The 18,900-nt window shown below is 41.6% G+C and overlaps 1 protein-coding gene across 1 annotated transcript in view; it reads left to right on the top strand.

The window, feature by feature from the left end:
- The window catches only part of htt (huntingtin), a gene marked incomplete at its 5' end in the record, with an annotated part of 85,294 nt that overhangs the window by 48,457 nt on the left and 17,937 nt on the right, over positions 1-18,900 (top strand). Inside the window, 10 exons of the mRNA XM_048594096.1 lie at positions 600-738; positions 1,534-1,713; positions 2,729-2,905; positions 5,373-5,449; positions 6,013-6,151; positions 8,522-8,644; positions 9,680-9,893; positions 10,788-10,933; positions 14,235-14,412; positions 15,815-15,919. Of these exons, the coding sequence (XP_048450053.1) occupies positions 600-738; positions 1,534-1,713; positions 2,729-2,905; positions 5,373-5,449; positions 6,013-6,151; positions 8,522-8,644; positions 9,680-9,893; positions 10,788-10,933; positions 14,235-14,412; positions 15,815-15,919 (1,478 nt within the window). The remainder of the gene's footprint in view (positions 1-599; positions 739-1,533; positions 1,714-2,728; positions 2,906-5,372; positions 5,450-6,012; positions 6,152-8,521; positions 8,645-9,679; positions 9,894-10,787; positions 10,934-14,234; positions 14,413-15,814; positions 15,920-18,900) is intronic.

Genomic DNA, 18,900 nt, shown 5'->3' on the forward strand with positions numbered 1-18,900 from the left:
AGCTTTTGGCTCAACTCCCCCCTCCAAGATATTGATAAGTGAGGGTTTCGGTGATGGAAATGCCACTCAATGTCAAGAAGAGATGGTCACATTGTCTCTTATTGAAGATGATCATTGCCCCTTGCTCCCATTAACTTCAGTTTTGCTAGGGCTCCCGGATTCTATGCTTGGTCAAATTCTGCCTTGAAGTGAAGAGCAGTCACTCACCCATGCCTTGTCGAGCTCAGCTCTTTTGTCTATGTTTGTACTGTAATGAGGTCAGGAGCTGAATGGACCTGGCAGAACCCACCTGGGCGTCGCTGAGCAAGTGCTGTTTAACAGTACTTCCGTTACTTCATGACATTAACATTTTTAGCCAGTGATCTTATGAGGTAGTCATTAGCTGGATTTGTCTTGTTTTCTGGGCTGAGCATACCCCAGCAGTTGCCATGTAGCTTGCTATGTGGAAAATGTCAGAGCTTGATTCAAACGAGGATTTATAAACATCATGTGAATCTCTCCAGTATGCGAAGACTGTGCTGCTACTTTGAGGAAAGATTTTGCTTCACTAGAAAAATATTGTATCTTTTGTGAGATCTCTTTTTTTCTTTGTAACACAGGAGGCACAGCTTGTCGAGCACTAAGTTGCTGAGTCCTCAGATATCTGAAAATGAAGATTCAAAATCTGTGTCTAAGTTGGGTGTGTGCAATAGGGAAATAGTTCGAAGAGGAGCCCTCATTCTTTTCTGTGATTATGTGGTAAGATTCACTAGAATTATTATTGAGTTTTAAAGTGAAATTTTGCAATGCTTTAAGTATCACACAGAAGTGTTAGCTTAGTTGGTATAAAATTCAGCCTTTTGAATATGAAGAAAATGGGTTTTGTTCTGCGTGCTTTTGTTAGCCAAGCAGATTCACTGTGATAGCTCAGTTGCTTTGTGAGTGATGGAGCAGAAAATTCAGATGACACAGATGCAATCTATGGTTGTGAAGATAAGCCATTTAACCTATTGAGCTCACTCCCAAAATTTTGTTTCTTCAAGCACCTGTTTTATTTCCAGCTCTCCATCTTTTGCCTATGTCCTACAATTGTTCAAAATATAGACAGTTCAGTCCACTGTGTCTTGCTTCACCATTTTATTAGGTTGCAGTAATTCTTCATCTTTCTAAGCTCAGTTTCATGCCCTTTCTCCATCATCGATAGAACCTGGCCTCTTGAGTCTGTTCCACTGTTTTGAAAAATTAATGTATACATCATTTCAAGTACAGTTAACAAAAAGTTAAGATAAGCTGTGTTTTTCCTTGAGAAATTGGGCTTTTAAAAAATTCATTCATGGGACATGAGTGTTGCCAGCTAGGTCAGCACATGTTGTACCTCCCTATTTGCCCTTGAGGAAGGGGAGGTGAGTGACCACCTTGAACCCTGCAGTCCATGGTCGGGTAGGTACACCCACCTTCAGTTAGAGGTGGATTCCAGGTTCATTTTTAGTGATAGTGAAGGATATTTATCTATGAAAATGGATGTTTGCTGATTTCTGCCATCTGTTGTTCCAGTGTCAAAACCTTCATGATTCTGAGCACCTGACTTGGCTGATAGTCAACCATGTCCAAGATCTTATCAATCTTTCTCATGAACCTCCAGTACAAGATTTTATCAGTGCTGTTCATCGTAACTCCGCTGCCAGTGGGCTTTTCATTCAAGCTATCCAGTCCCGATGTGACAATCTTGCAACAGTAAGTACGTTCTTTCCCAGAGTGTGCTTTTGTGCATTAACTCATTTAATCAGCTCTTCAAGTTTCCTATTGATTGACTGACTGATGTTAGGCCAGTGAGCATCAGAACCAACCATGGAATGAAGTTAGATCTTCAGTGTGTACTGATTTGGTTGAACTGACCTTACTGGGGTTAGGAGCACAGTACTTTAATTCGAATGGTTGGAGAGAATCAAACGTGTCACTTCATCTAGTGTTAATAACAAAAGCTTCACTTTCAGCAGAGGGGGACTTTTAGATGGAATCAATAAGGAAAGGCCAGTGGAATGCCCACAGGTTTGAATGGCGAGTGCCCAAGACTAACCCGCAGTGTTTCATTCTGTTGGAACAGGAGACATAACTGTGCTGCATGTAGACAGTGGTTGAGTTGGCACAGAGGGCAAATGGTAGTTCTGATGCCCTTTTACTGGCCTCTGAAATCCACACCTTGGTGTTGAACAGTGGTGATTTTCACTTCCTGCCCGCAGAGCTCTTCTCCCATGTCTACTGGCATCAGGTTGTGACTGTTAGGCTCAGATATGCATCCACTTTGGCCTGGCTAGTTGTTGGCAATGATGCACTGCAGATGTAGCTCCAGTTATTATTTGCTTACTTAATGTCTGGTTGTAGCCTGTACCATATCAAATGGAAACGATCACTCCAGTGAGGCCAATGGACCCTGAATCCGATCTGCCCGGGGTAAGGAATTTGGAGCACAAGAGCAGGCTTGTATTCACGATCTTCACGAGCCCTCTTCTAACACACTTCATCAAAGTATAGCAACATGGTATTTCTATTTCTTTCTCCCTTGTGTTAATCCAGTTTCCCCTTAAATATATATTTCCTACTCACTTCAACTACTGGCTGCCACCAATTACTCCCTGGAGTAGTGAGCTCTAGGTTCTCATTGCTCTTTGGGTAAATGTTTCTCCTATATTTCTCATCAGATCAAATTCTTCCATTTGAATCTTATTGTCCTGTCTTCTCCTACCTGTAGCCAACTATGTTAAAGAAGACCCTGCAATGCTTGGAGGGGATCCACCTCAGCCAGTCAGGGGCAGTCTTGATGCTATACATTGATAAGCTCATCAGCACACCTTTCCGAGTCCTGGCACGGATGGTGGACACCCTGGCTTGCCGGCGAGTTGAGATGCTTTTGGCCGAAAGTTTACAGGTAACATGGAACCTTGCGCAGTGCAGCTGTCACCCTTGGCCCAGTCTTTTGACCATTTCCTCCTGATACATGTGCAAAATTTCCCCATGTGCTTTCAGCTGAAGTCATTTCTGAACATAACTGCACAGAAGTATGTTATAGGAATATGGATTACAGCTCACAGATTTACAGGCCAGTAATTAAATAGTAGAGGTCAGCCTGCTTGACTGTACTTTTTACTTGTTTGGGCAACAGGTTGTTGCAGTTAAACACCATCTTTAACTTGGTAACACATTTCAAAATGCTTCAAAGTAAAACAAAGTCAAATTTCATACCGAGCCAAAAAGAAACATTGAATGAGATGTTGAAAGTTTGACCAAAGTGTTAGGTGCAAGCTGGAGCTGACTTCTGCACTTAAATTTTTTTTTCTTTGCTCTTTCATGGGACGGGTATCACTAGCATGGTCACCATTATTGCCTGTCCCTAATTGCTCTTGAACATATTGGCATGCTCAGTCATTTGAGGACAGTTAAGAGTCAGCCACATTCCTGACTCTCAAAGCTTTGTGCTAGGAGGATTATATTGTGAAGTTCACTTACTGGATGATTACTGAGGGGGCTTACCTGTTTACGTATTTAATTTTTTTTTACTTTCTTGTGTGGGGGTGATATCTGTTTTCGCTATGCCCAAAAATATGTTGAAGCAGGAATAATTAGAATAATTGAAGTTTTTGGCCATACAGAACTTTAATTTGGTTGAACAGAGCCATGTTGCTGAAGGTTTTTGTCTTGTACTCATCAGAAAAAAATGAAAAAAATTTCACATGACCACGAGAATTTGTATTACAAGAAGAAAGATTGCTGATTGGCAAATCGATTGATATGCCAAGGCATTGTAAAGGAGAAGGCAACAGAGTTTCTCAGGCTTCTGGGTTATTTTAATAGAAGTGCAAAGCTTGAACATATTCCACTTGTTTGCAGGGAATAGGTGCTTGTGTATGGATGTATGTTGCTTCTAGCAAATGCAGTGAGCCTTATGAGCTCAACTGATTATCTTAAATCACTTGGATATCAGCGCACTCAGGATTGTTGTGATTATTTGAAATTTGGTCTTCCTGTGATTGTCGTCAAAACTGCAAGACACACAGCTTCAAAAACATGTCTCACTTTCCGGCTATATTAAAATGTTGCGACTCCTTTCATTCTGTTATTTGTCCTTGCTTGAGTGGGCTGTCCATCCAGCTTGGCTCAGTAGCTGGCTGAGTAATTAAGGTCATGGGATCAGTCTGTATGAAGGGGGCCTCAACGATTTAATTTCACCATTCCAGAAAACCACTCCCATTGTCTTTTTTTAATGTCAGAGCAGGGAAAGTGAGACATTGGTATAGTTTCTCATTTAGAATGATGGCATCTTTGATAGTTCATTCTACCAGAGAAAAACTGAATCCTGAAACAACTGAAAGCGAGATTAGAGATATTAGGATAGAATGCTTTACACAGTTTAGTTCAGCTAGTGGATAATGTAAAGCAGAAGGGCACAATGTATATATCCTTGAATCCTGAACAGCATTCTGTCTAATTTTCTTACCAACTACATGAACCTCTGAAGCTGGTGCGTAGCAACAACTTCTGGAACTGGAAGTCAGTGCTGCAATTGGTGTGCCGATGTTGATTGCCATGTGCGGAACATCGGCAGCTCAGACAGAAATATTTATCCTGTGGGAGATAAGGATGAAATGTGCCAGAATGAGAGAAATCATATGATATGTGAATGGGAACTGGAGAGTGCCCAAATGGTACTTTCTTTTTTTTTTTGGAAAGGAAGGGAAACCAAGCTAATTCAGCAAATAAAGGTGGTTTAGCTCACTATATGGAGACAACATTGGAGCCTGTAAGGATGAATCCATAACGTATCTAGGTAAAGGGAAAGTAAAATCAGCCAGGGGTTTTAAAAGGTACCATTGTGTCCTAAACCCTCACCTAACAAGCGATGGGAAGTGAGGAAATAGTGAATGTGGTATGTGAAAGTTTTAGGAAAGCCTTGGGACACTTGGTCAAAACATGTGAATTTCAGTGATTGGCATCTAAAAAGGAAGAGGATGTATAAAACAACACCATGTTAAATTTCATGAATAGAAAGCAGATGGTTAAATGGCAACAAATTTAGCATGAGAGAATAGGAGACATGTTGAGAGAAACTGAAGAAAGCAAAATTACAAGATATGTACAATGAGAGAGATGGGAAAATTGAGACAGTGAAAATGGAAGCAATATCTTTATGAAAAGGAAGTTGTCATATCAAGCCAAAAAGACATCCTTTACCTCCCAGCCACACGGAAACACATGTTCACCCATCTCACACCACTATTCTGTCCATGAAAACTGCCCAATCTGCTAAGAGTCTCCCTTATTTTTCTGTTTTGTCTCAGATTTACAACTGTTGTGATTTATTGTAAACTAATTTTAAAATAAAGATCCTCTCTTTTTAGAATAGCGTTGCCCAAGTGCCCCGTGAAGAGTTGGAAAGGATTCAGCGTTATCTACAGACAACTTGCCTTGCTCAAAGGTACAAAGACTTGAGTTGATCTTGAGTTTATCCAATTTTTGTCGGCATCACGGCAGGAGGGGCAAGAGGAGAATGCATTCCTCCCCGGTGCCTCCGAGAAGTGAGGGAATTGAAACAATCAGTTACCACAGTGCCTTGTCTGAATGTGCGAGTGTAGGTGCTTTACCTTGTCTGGTTATGGGGGTGTTGGTGCTATTCCTGGTCCAGAGGTGAGTGTGTTGGTCCAGGGCTTTGTCTGGATGCAGCGTGGGGTCGGTTGGTGCAAGCCTTGTCCAGGTGTAGAGGGTGTTGTTGCCATTCCTGGTCCAGACACGGGCATATGGGCACGATGCCTATTCTTTTTTGGGGGTTGTTGCCAAGCGTGGTCCAGATACACAAGGAAGGGTGTGAGGGTATTGTCCAGTCTGGATCTAGGAACGTTGGCACTCGGCCTTGGCCGGTGAATTCATGCTCAAACAGCCTTAATGAATTAAGACCTTTAGGATGTTGCTTTGCTTTACAATCTGTTTTGGTATAAAAGTCTCAATTAACCTTAGGAAGAATAAATTCTGCTTTGATTTCAGACACCAAAGATTGTACTCCCTACTGGACAGGTTCCGTACAACAGTTGCCGCAGACACAGTGAGCCCTTCTCCAATTGTGACCTCTCACCCATTGGATGGAGATAAGCTGTCTTCCATGGAATCTATCATTGTGGACAAAGTGAGAACACTAGGGCAGAGGGACAGCCTTTTCTCTAGGATCGTCAAGTACATTCATAATTAAATTGAATGAGAATAGCAGAGGCTGGTTCTACTCGTGATCTAATCATTTCTGTTGTGTTGCAGCATTATTGGCGGTAGTGTTTCAATAACTCAAAGGTTCTCCTGATAAATCTAAGCAAATCGGCATAATTAATGACCTTTTGGCAAGGTTAGGTGAATAGAAAGAGACACGCACACACAACTCCCTTGTTTGATGGATTATTGATTAGAGGTTATTAAGTAAAAAAGGATGATAAACTAAGACAGTTGACTTTATTCCAGATGTTGATAAATGATGCAACGTCCTGTTAAAATGGTTTCAGCCACTCGCTGTATCTTTTAATGGAAAACTGTTTGTATCTGAATCCGAAGATCAAAGCGTTAGAGAAGAGTTTTGCAGTGGGTTGAAGTGAGCCACATTGTTAAACTGAGGTGAATGATCCCTTTGGCAATATTTCTGAAGCGAAGCAGGGGAGGTAACTGTGGTGACCCAGGCCCATATTTATCCCTTATGTAACATCACTAACTGGATTATCCAGTCATTACCAAATTGCTGTTTGTGGGAGCTTACTGTGCTCAAATTGGTTGTTGCATTGTCTACTCTGGGCTCTTGTGGTGGGGTGATAGTGTCCTTATCTTTCAGTAAGGAGGCCCGGGTTCAAGTTCCAGCTGCTCCAGAGGTATGTAATAACATTTTTGAACAGGCTGATTAGAAAATATCTAGAACAGTAGCTGAGAGATAGCAAGAACTGCAGATGCTGGAGTCAGCCAACACATTGGAGGAACACAGCAGGTTAGGCAGCATCCGAGGAGCAGGAAAGTTGATGTTTCGGGTCGGGACCCTTCTTCAATCCTGACTTTCCTGCTCCTCTGATGCTGCCTGACCTGTGCTTCTCCAGCTTCACATTGTTGACTAGAACAGTAGCTGTCCTTCAAAAAGTACATGCTTGGCAGTAAAGTGCTTTAAGATGTACAATGGCCAAGAAAGATGTATAAATGTAAATTTCTGTTGTTTTTTTTAAGCTCACTCGGGATGTTAACTGGTATAATAACAGCCTAAAGACTGCTCTCCCACAAACAGTACACCTAACAAAACGTAACAATACAGGCAGAGATGAGCTGCTTTCTTCAGAATAGTAAAAATGGAAAGCATCCTTAAGTAATGTTAGTGTTAGTGAACAGAATGACTTGAGACTGTTTCCCTTATCTGCTGATCAGAGAAGAATAGTGCAGGGCTTGTGGGAGAAGAGTGTGTGAGAGACAGGTTCTTGAGAGATTTTTTAAAAATCCTTTATGGAAGGACTGCTTGTATTTGATTTACCCCATTATTATCAGAAGTCTGATAATTTTCAGCAACCTGAAAGCAGCCAAGAGCAAGATGTAACTGTTAGAATCATTGGTGTCCTTCCTTCCTTGTAAATAAAAACATAAGAACTAGGAGCAGGAGTAGGCCGTCTGGCCCTTCGAGCCTGCTCCGCCATACAATAAGATCATGGCTGATCTTTTTGTGGACTCAGATCCACTTAACCCGCGTTCTCACCGTATCCCTTAATTCCTTTATTGTTCAAAAAAAATCTACCTTTTTTTAAAAACGTTTACTGAAGTAGCGTCAACTACTTCACTGGGCAAGGAATTCCATAGATTAACAACCCTCTGGGTGAAGAAATTCCTTCTCAATTCAGTCCTAAATCTGCTCCCTCTAATCTTGAGGCTATGCCCTCTTGTCCTAGCTTCACCTGCCAGTGGAAACATCCTCTCTACTTCTATCTTATCTATTCCCTTCATAATTTTATATGTTTCTATAAGATCCCCCCTCAATCTTCTGAATTCCAATGAATATAATCCCAATCTACTCAGTCTCTCCTCATAAGCCAACCCCCTCAACTCCGGAATCAACCTAGTGAACCTCCTTTGCGTCCCCTCCAGCGCCAATACATCCTTTCTCATGTAAGGAGACCAAAACTGCACACAGTACTCCAGGTGTGGCCTCACCAGCACCTTGTACAGCTGCAACATAACCTCTCTGCTTTTAATGTCAATCCCTTTAGCAATGAAGGACAAAATTCCATTTACCTTCCTAATTACTTGTTGTACCTGCAGACCTACCTTCTGTGATTCATGCACAAGGACACCCAGGTCCCTCTGCATAGCAGCATGCTGCAACAAATAACGTACAAGTCCATCTTGTCTGCTGTGGCCATCTTAACTATGATGTTGAAAAGTTCTTGCAATATCTTACTGAGGTCAATGAACAAGAATTAAACTGCTATGACCATACTCAAAGCTTTTGTTCAGCTAAAGATGCTTATACTGTTTTCTTGTATAACAGGACTGGTATGTCTCGCTTATTAAATGGCAGTGCTGCAGCAAGTTAAATACTGCTTTAATGGAGTGCACTGAATTACTCAATAAACTTCCTGAAGACGACCTCCGCTCTGTCATGACAGCTAAGGTAATGGCTTAGTCAGGTTGTGCTGAATTAGTATTCCTACTTGGTTCCTTTATCCACCTGGGAAATTGAGTGTAGGTGGAATTCTAGAACAGTGCTTCATGGGAGAGTGACAGAAGGAAATGAATGTTGTGAAAGATGGAAAAACTCAAGGGGTCAAAAGAGTCTTTTGGAAGGAAACTTCCTGTGCCTGTGGATCATCCATTTCTAACACGAACATTTCTTTACAATTGTGTGAAAATGTTACCCCGATTTTTCACCAAAGGAATGGTAAGATCCCTGGCCTTCGGTTTCATTAGATAAATTTGTGCCTCTTCAATCTTAACCTGTCTGACAGTTTGTGACTGTTTGGAAAAATGCTTATTTGAATGCTGCTACATTTAAACCTTGAACTCTCCCTCCCACTCCCTGGGTGACATGTCCATCCTGGGCCTCCTCCAGTGTCACAATGGCACTCCCCCTCATCTGCAAACTGGAGGAGCAACACCTCATATTCCGCCTCAGGAGCTGAAGCCCTATGCCCTAAACATGGAATTCACCAGTTTTAAAATCTCCCAACCCCCGACCTCATCCCATGTCTAACCCTCCCTCTCGTCCCCGCCTCCATGACCTGACACAACCTATCCATCTTCTCTCCCATCTATCCGGCCAACTCACCCCACTGACTAATCCCCACTACCCCTTACCTGCACTCACCTATCACCATCCCACCTACCTTCCCCAGCCCCACTCCTCCTCTCTTGATTTATTTCCCAGCTCTCTTCCCCCTCCCCATTTCTGAGGAAGGGTCCCGATCCAAAACATCAACTTTCCTGCTCCTCTGCTGCCTGCCTGCTGTGTTCCTCCAGCTGCTCACTGTGTTGTCTCTGTCTCTGACTCCAGCATCGGCAGTTCTTGTTATCTCTTGGCAATCTAGTGCCTTTATTACCATGCCATTTCTGGGAGAGCTGACAACAGATCAGAACTTACTTTTGTATTGTACCATTTTTGAACATCAGATGATGTTTTCAACGGGCTCTTTTATCTTTCCTTTTTTAGGAGTTCAACCTGAACCTTCTGATGCCCAGCTTGGCTTTTGGTTTGCGTGGAATCTCTGCAGATCAAACTAGTGTGCTTTTTGAAACTGCCAGGAAAGTCACCTTGGACCACGTGGCATTCCATGTCCAGCACCTTCCTGGCAAACATCGGGTGTTCCAAAGGCTGTGTCCTTTGCCCCATTCCTCCTATTGGAATAAGATTGGTGAGCTTTATGGTAAGAGAACACTGCTGCAAATGGAGAAATCAAAGAATGAAGTTAAGACATGGACAGGAAAGAGTTGTATGGATGTAGCATCTTCCATGATGTTTGGATGTTCCTAATTGTTTTCCTGCTAATAATATACTTTTGAAGTGTAGCCATGATTGCAACACAGAAAATCCAGCTGTTCATTTGCACACCTGAAATATCCATGTGATAATGACCAGAAAATCTGATGGCCATGTTGTTTTGAGGGATGTATATTGGCTCAGACACATGGCATAACTGCTGTTTTTCTTCTTTTACATTCACAAGAAGGGCAGGCGCATTTAACGTCTCATTTGAAAGATAGCATGTTCGCGTAGCACTCCCGCCGTGCTAAAACTTCAGCCTTGATGTCTGGAATGGGCCTTGAATGTTATGAACCAGAGGCAAGAGTGTGATCGATGAAGCAGCTGCTGAAACTTTGAGAGGCAGACAAAGTAAATAGATAGTCAGAGAAGCCTTCATTAAGAAAATGGTTGAAAACGTTTGGGGAGAAAGAGGGAAAATATAGTTGAAACCAACAACAGAGTACCACAAAACGTATTGGAAAGTGGAAATAGTACTTGGGAAAAGACGTACAATTCATTTCATTTTTCTGTCCTTGATCGTCATTTTGGAAGATTAGTTATGCTGTTCTTAAAATTGAGTTTTTAAAAAATATTTGTGAGTTGAGGGTCACTGGCTGGGCCAGCACTTGTTGGTTATCCTTCATTAGCGAGTAAGTGCTGGTGAGCCATCTTGTTGAACCGCTTTAACTGTTTAAAAAATTGTTTTCTTTTAGTCTGAGCCAGATTATCTTTTGCTGTTTTTATCGAAATGGTTGTGATTAAGCCACATACATTTATGAAATGTTTTGTTTTACAGGGGATATGCAGTTCTATCATTCAGTTATTAGTCTGTGCAATGCCGTGGCTCAATACCTTCTCTCTCTGCCCAAACTGCCACCAGCTCTTCAGATTCCCACCGACAAACAGGCTGATATTGCCAGCTTCATGGTCTTGTCTCTGGAGGTAAGGCTTGGAAACTTAAAGCAAAAAGACAACTTTGGATGCATTGACCAGAGTACACGCACATTTTTGGAAAGTTTACATTGGCTTTCAGGTCGAATGCCACAGTTTTGTTGAGGGAGATGTAGATGGGCTTTCATTCTATTTTGCCATGTCCACTTTTTTGTGTAAACATGCTCTGTTGAACCCATTGTGTTTGAGACCACAGTATGACAGTTTCATAGTCAATTACACTTAGCTTTCAAATCAAGAGCAGGAATAGGCCATTCAGCCCTTTGAGTCTGTTCTGCTATTCAGTAAGATTAAGGCTCCTCTGACTGCAACCTCAAACCTGCATTCCTGCCTATCCCAGACAAACTTTCCGCAGTTCTGAGGAAAGGTCACTGGACCTGAAACGTTAACTGATTTTTTTTTTTTTTTTTTTTCTTCACCGATGCTGCCAGACCTGCTGAGCTTTACCAGCAACTTCTGTTTTTGTTTTAAACTTTGCTAAGAATCCATCTACCCCTGCCTTAAAACTATTCAAAGATTCTGCTCCACCACCTTTTCAAGAACAGAGTCCCAATGATTCTCAACTCTCTGGTTGAAATCATTTCACCTCAACTTTCTTTTAAATGGGTGCCTACTGATTTTTAAACTGTGACCCCTAACTCAAGGTGCTCCAATGAGAGAAGCCAACCTCTCCATATCTGCACTGACAGGACCCATCAAGTCTTTGTTTCGATCAAGGATTAATATCTTTAGGGTATGGAAATTTGCTGTCTTTGCCCACTCTGGCCTGCATGTGACTCCAAACCCAAAGCAATGTGATTGACTCTTAATTTGCCTGTGAAATTGCCAAACAAGCTACTCTTTTTTTCAACGATAGGTGGGGATGGGCAGCTCAACCCCCACACCCCATGAAAGAATAAAGATTAAAAGAAAATCACTGTTTACTCTTCTAAACTTGAGCAGACATACTCCGCTTCCAACGTAGTTGCATCTTTCCTTGAATAAGATGATCAGTACTGTGCACAATACTTCAGATGCAATCTTACCAGTGGTATCTATTTCTGTGTTACGTTCCCCTCGGAATAAATGATAATATTCGATTACCTTTCCTGATTACCTGTTGTACCTGCATATGAACCTTTGTGATCCATTCACCAGGATAGCCAGATCCCTCTGCTTCTCAGAGCACTGCAGTCTCTCACTGTTTGGATAATATGCTGCTTGCTTATTTTTAGTTCCAAAATGGATAATTTTGTGTAATCCTACATCACACTCCATTTGTCAGATCTTTGCCCACTCTCACACTATCTGTATACTCCATACTGTCCTAATGTCCTCGTCACAACTTAACTTTCTGCCTATCTTTGTGTCATCAGCAAATCTGCAACCATACCTTTTGTCCCTTGTCCAAGTCATTTATATAAACTTTAAACATTTAAGGTCCAACACAATACACAACAATCTTAAGAAAAGGGTTCCAGGATTTTGAGCCACAGGCAGATAAGCAATATAGTTATTCAGGATGGTGAGTGGCTTGGAAGGGAACTTGAAGGTGGTAGTATTCCCATGTACCTACTGTCTTTGTCATTCTAGGTATTAGAGATTGTGGATTTGGAAGGTGCCTTGGTGAGTTATTGACTCTTGTAGATGGGGCACAGTGCTGCCACATGGCTCAGGAATGAGGGAATGAATTTTGAAGATCATGGATAAGTGCCATTAAGTGAGCTGCTTTGTCCTGGAGATGTTAAATCATAGAATCATAGAATCCCTGCAGTGTGAAAACAGGCCATTCAGTCCGACAAGTCCACACCGTCCCTCTGAAGAGCATCGCACCCAGACCCATTCCTCTACCCCTGTATTTCCCATGTCTAAGCCACCTAACCTAAACATCCCTGGGCACTATGGGCAATTTAGCACAGCCAAGCCACCTACCCTGCACATCTTTGGACTGTGGGAGGAAATCGGAGCACCCAGAGGAAACCCATGCAGACACGGGGAGAATGTGCAAACTCCACACAGTTGCCCAGGAGTGGAATTGAACCCGGGTCCCTGGCACTGAGGCAGCAGTGCTAACCACTGAGCCACCGTGCTGCCTTATTGAGTGTTGATGGAACTGTACTCCTGATTTCTAAATGGTGGACAAGCACTCAGGAGTCGGAACGTGAGCCGTTCTGATCAGAATTGCTAGCCTCTAACCTGCTGTTATAATTACATTATTTATGGATACAGTTAAGTTTCTGGTCAATAGTAATCCGAGGATGGCAAAGATGGGCATTCAGTGATAGTAATACTATTGAATATAAAGATTCAATACTTAGATTTTCTCTTTTTGGAGATGATTCCTGTAGCATTTGAATAGTGCAAATTTTACTTGTTACTTATCACCCAAGCTCTGGATAAAGTTCAGTTATTGTTATATATGGATCCAGACTGTTTTAGCGTATGAGCATACTTGATTCAAATTCTCAAACTGTGCAGATGTTTTCTGAATTATAGGTCTGGTAGTAGGTAGGGTGGGTGCGCATGTCAGGTTAATAGTTCATTTTTATTTTTATATAAATACCCAACTTGTATAGAATGTACAACAAGAGAAACAAGCCATTTAACCTGAACAGTTTTTTTTCTGTTTAAATATACTCTACAAGCCTTACCTTAATTTGTATTAATTTGTAATACCTTTAATATAACTGATCCGCCAAGAGGCTTCACAGGAGACAAATAAGCCCTGAGTGAAGTTTAGAGAGGACTGGCCTGAGACAGCTGTATGGCTAATTAGGTTGGGTTTTTGATGCATTTTTAGAAACCGAGGAAATCCCAGTTAGCTGTAGATTTTTAAAACCTGTGATTTGGTAGCTTGGTACAGTAAGTGGTTCAGTCTGTAGACTTTGATTTTCTATATTTGAAATAACTAGAGCAGTAAATGTGAGAACATTTTACCAAGTGTTTTAATTGAACCAGAAAATGGCCGAATGCTGGCAAACTGACACAAGGGAAAAGCCTGTGAATATGCAGCAAATTGGCCAGCAATAGAAGAGGCTAAAGAACACTAAAGTATTTGAACTTTAGGCCCATCTCCCCTCCCCTCAGAAGCTTTAAGAACTGCTAAATACTTCAACAATGCCAGCAGGCTATGATGAAGCATTTGGGTGGAAAGGTACAGGGTGGAGGCTACTTTGGAACATAATCTGGTCAATGCTGATGTTTAACTAAATGATCTATATCAGTGCAGTACATTCTCTGTATTTCTGTGTGCCCATTGCTATAATGTTCATGCCATTAATTATGGAAATATGATTTTGTCATTGTCATTCAGGCACTGTGTTGGCAGTTGATGCATGATCAGGTTCCATTAAGTCTGGACTTACAAGCTGCTCTGGATTGTTGCTGCTTAGTTTTACAGCAGCCTGACATTTGGAACCTGCTGGCCTCTGTGACCTACGTAACTCAAGCTTGCTCAGTTATCAACTGCATCCGGTTCATCATTGAAGCAAGTAAGGATTTGTTTTTATCCGTTGGTCAGGGCAATTAAGTACGAGCTGATCTATTAAGCCTATTCCATACTGTGATGTCTGGAGTATCATGACAATGTGCTTTCTCTCACTCTTCTACTACTTCTAACTCTGTAACCATGAGAGATGAAAAATTATGAAAAATTCTTAAGTTGATCAAAATGGCCCAGTCCAGAAACACTCATGAACCAAATGCTATCTGCAAGGACACGCGTTCTATAAGATGTGATTTCAGGTTCAATTCTCTCGGAGGCATGAAGAAAGTCAGCACTAACCAGCAGTTTAACACAGATTCCTGGCTCTCTGGGACATTCTCATTCTGCTTGAGTTAAGCATTCGCTTCATGCTGGTGTGATAGTCTTCAGTTTGAAGCTTATAATAAATCTGTTTAACCCATTATATTTACCACAGTTCCCCATAGGCCAATCCCTGTCACCCAATAAGTTTATTTCCTTCAAGTGTCCATCCAGTTTTCTTTTGCAATCATTCATATGTATTTCCACTATCGTCATGGGCAGGAAGTTCTAGGTCATTGTCACTATCTGTGCAAGTTCAAATGCTCTTGGATCTCTATCCCCTCGTTCTTGTATCATCACTTTTTTTTTTAATCTTGTTTGACTCATCCAAATTGTTAGAATCTTGTACACCTCTATCAGATCTCCCCTCAGTCTCCTATGCTGCCTTGTCTTGTGGCTCCACTGCATTAGATTGCCAAATCAGTGCTAACTGAAGAGCAGGTTGGTGCTGAGAGTCAGCTGGAATCAGACTGAAAATGCCCAGAAATATTTTCTACGAGCAACTTGGACCTAGCATGTGGATTTGTATCATTACAGTTTGGGTTGGTGATGCACAAGTACTCTTAAAACGATCATTCTAATGGATTAGACAGTTATTAATGATGAAAGTTCACTTTGAGTTAAATATTTTCAAAATGTTGCTGCCCATCTGTAGAAACCTTTTTTCCCCTCTGTTTACTTAGTGACAGCTTTGGTAATAGTGATAGTTCTGCTGTTTTTGGATTCTGACATTTCCTCAGGAATGAGGGCAAAGGAGAGCTCTCAAGGTTGTGTCAGTGTCCGCCTAGCATATATTATACTGTTTGGCCGAACTGGTTTATGCTTTAAATGGGCATTCTCCCAACCTCCTTCATTTAACATTAAGTGTAATTTTGGTCCACTTTGTGTTTCTGTAATGGTGTTAAAGTTCAGCTTTTGCAAGTAATTATTTGCCCTGTTCATTTAGTTAGTTTGAAGGAAGCTGTTCCTTAGAATGACAAGTCTCAATCCTCAAAGATTTGCTTAAAAATCTTGAGTTTATTGGTTTCAGCTTCACTAATGCTGTCTAACTTCCTGTGCTTGTGATTCATACTATCTGTTTATTTTAGTGGCAGTTGAGCCAGGAGAGCAGCTGCTTTTGCATGAGGAGAGGAGAAAGTCAAATCCTGATGAAACTACAGTTGTGGATGAAGAGAGCGAGGATGTGTTTGAGCGTAAGTAGATTTGACTTCACATTGTCCCCTAAGAAACTCCAATTATCTTAGCAATCTACAGACATTTGAATACAGAAGTTCATTCAAATTTATATTCTGTAGTTTTTGGAGGTATTGACCCCACCTGCACCAGAGCTGTGGTGATTTACAGCAGAATAGAGGCCATTCAGCCTATTATATTGTTCAGTCCTTTTCTCCTGTTCTGTTCTCTGCCCACAGTCTTGTCTGTTGCTTCAGACATTTAGTCAGCTTTTGCTTAAACACTAAAGGTTTCTATCTCAAACACACCCTTGAGCATCTCGTTTCATGCTCCAACAGTCCTCCGTGTGACAGAATTTCTCTGAAATTTCTCTCCCTACTCTCTTAAAGACAGTTGTAAATTAGTGACTCTGCATCACCAATTTCTCAGGCAGTCTTTCCCTATTCATTCTAATAAACCCCTTCAGCCCGGGGAGGCGATGGCCTAATGGTATTATCGCTAGACTATTAATCCAAAGACCCAGATAGTGTTCTGGGGACCCAGGTTCGAATCCTGCCATGGCAGATGGTGGAATTTGAATTCAGTAAAAATACCTGGAATTAAGACTCTAACGGCGACCGTGAATCGATTGTCGGAAAAACCCATCTGGTTCATTAATGTCCTTTAGGGAAGGAAACTGCAATCCTTACCCAGTCTGGCCTACATTGAATCCAGACCCACAACAATGTGGTTGACTCTTAACTGCCCTCTGGGCAATTAGGGACGGACAATAAATGCTGCCTAGCCAGCGACATTCTCATCCCGTGAATGAATGAAGAAAAAGAAATAATAACTTTAAAAACCTTTTGAACCTCCGTTTTGATTGCACTGAAGATAGATTTAGCATCTTGTGTCTTCTCTTTACTGTGTGTTACATGCTGACATCATCCTGATGAATCATTGCCATTCTATAATGAAGTTCCCAAACCTGTGCACAATGCTACAGCTGAGGTGTAACCAAAATATAACTGCATCATTAGGCAAGTTGGTGGAATTGGTAGGCAGACAACAGATGAAATTGAATACAAAGACCTCAACCCTAAACTTATTTAAAAGGAATCTGAATGTGCATCTGCGAGGCTACAGACCAGGTACTGGAAAATGGAATTACATTGGGTACACAGTTTATTCATACAACTCTGGCATGATGGGCTGAAAGACCTGTTTTATGCCATAATTTGTTTTCGGGTTCTATAGAAATGTGAAATGTTTTATTTTGGTAGGAAGACCACAGAGACAATATGAAATAGAGTACAATTCTGAAAGGGTACAGGAGCAGAAGGACCTTTGTATAGATGTGTATAAATCAATTTCTTTCACTTGTGGGATGTGGATGTTGTTCGTCCCTAGTTACTTTTGTGAGGGTGGCAGTGAGCTGTCTTGTTAAACCGCTGCAGTCTTTGTGCTGTAGGTGAACCCACATGTCTTTAGGGAGGGAATTCCAGAATTTTGATCCAGCAACAGTGCCAGGTAAGTGGATTGCGGGGAGACTTGCAGGTGGTGGTGTTCCAATATATATGCTGTCTTTATCTTTCTAGATGGGAAGTGGTCAAGGGTTTGGAAAGTGCTGTCTAAGGATCTTTCGTGAACTTCTGCAATGCATCTTGTACCCTGCTGCTACTGTGTATATGTGGTGAAGGGAGTGGATGCTTGTGGATGTGGTGCCAATCAAGTCGGCTGCTTTGTTCTAGATGGTGTCCAGCTTCTTGAATGTTGTTGGAGCTGCACCCATCCAGGCATTAGGGAGTATTCCATCACACTCCTGACTTGTGCCTTGTAGACGGTAGGCAGGCTTTGGGCAGTCAGGAGGTGAGTAACTTGTTGCAGTATTCCTCATCTCTGACTTGCTGTTGTAGCCATCGTGTTTGTGTGACGTGTCCACTTGAGTTTTTGGTCAATGGTAACCCCAAAGATGTTAATAGTGGGGAACTCGGTGATGGTAACAGCATTGTGATTCGTGCTGTCTGTTTATTTCAGTGGCAGTGGTGGTGATTAGATTTGTCTCTTATTGGTGATGGCCGTTGTGTGGCATTTGTGTGGAGTGAATATCACTTGCTACTTGTTAGCGCAAGCCTGGATATTGTCTGAATCTTGCTGCATTTGGACATGGGCTGCTTCAGTGAAAGTGTCAGAATAGATTGAGAGTGGTTAATAAAATTTTTATTAATAGGGGCAGAGATATAAGAGTAAGGAGGTTTAGTTGAACTTGTATGAGTGTCTAGTTTGGCCTCTGCTGGAGAATTGCATCCAATTCTGGACCTTGCAGAAGATATGCAAAGGATGGGAGAGATCCAAAAAAAATGAAAAAATTTTAAAAAGGAAAAATTTGTTCATTCAAAGCAATTTCAACATGATGGCTTGAATGGTCTGCTTGTGTCTGGTACTAATTCTGTGATTGTCACAAGACATGTAGAATTAGAATAGCACAGCACAATTGAGGCCAATTGGCCTATCAAGACTGTGTCAATTTCTTCAAAGAATTTGTCCCAATCTTTTCATTCTCTCTGCAGTATTTTCTCTTTTGCGCCTTTACCCAATGCCTTTTGAGAGCTCATATTGAATCTGTATCCATCAACTTGGCAAACAGCGCATTCCCAATTCCCTAATCACTTCCACCAAAAATAATTTTCCTTCTGGTGTCTGGTTTGATCACCAAAAACAGAAAATTCTGTTGGCTTCATATGCTGAGCTATTGCCTTCAGCGAGTTGTGTTTTGAACTCCAGGTCTCTCTGCTCACTCGTTCCCTTCATTGTCTTTCCATTCAGTGTGGATTTCTGTTGAGGTGACTGCGATAATTGCAAACAGTGATTCATTTCTTCTCAGTGACCCATTTGCCTGTGTTATAAGTTTGTAAATGTCAATCTTGACCATTAACAGACAGGAGCATCACATAACCAACTTTTACTTGCATTGCATTTTTCATGACCTGAGGATGTCAATAGTGCCAGACAACTGGTTGGA

This window comes from Rhincodon typus, chromosome 3 (genome assembly GCF_021869965.1).
Source record: "Rhincodon typus isolate 14 chromosome 3, sRhiTyp1.1, whole genome shotgun sequence".
NCBI lineage: Eukaryota > Metazoa > Chordata > Chondrichthyes > Orectolobiformes > Rhincodontidae > Rhincodon > Rhincodon typus.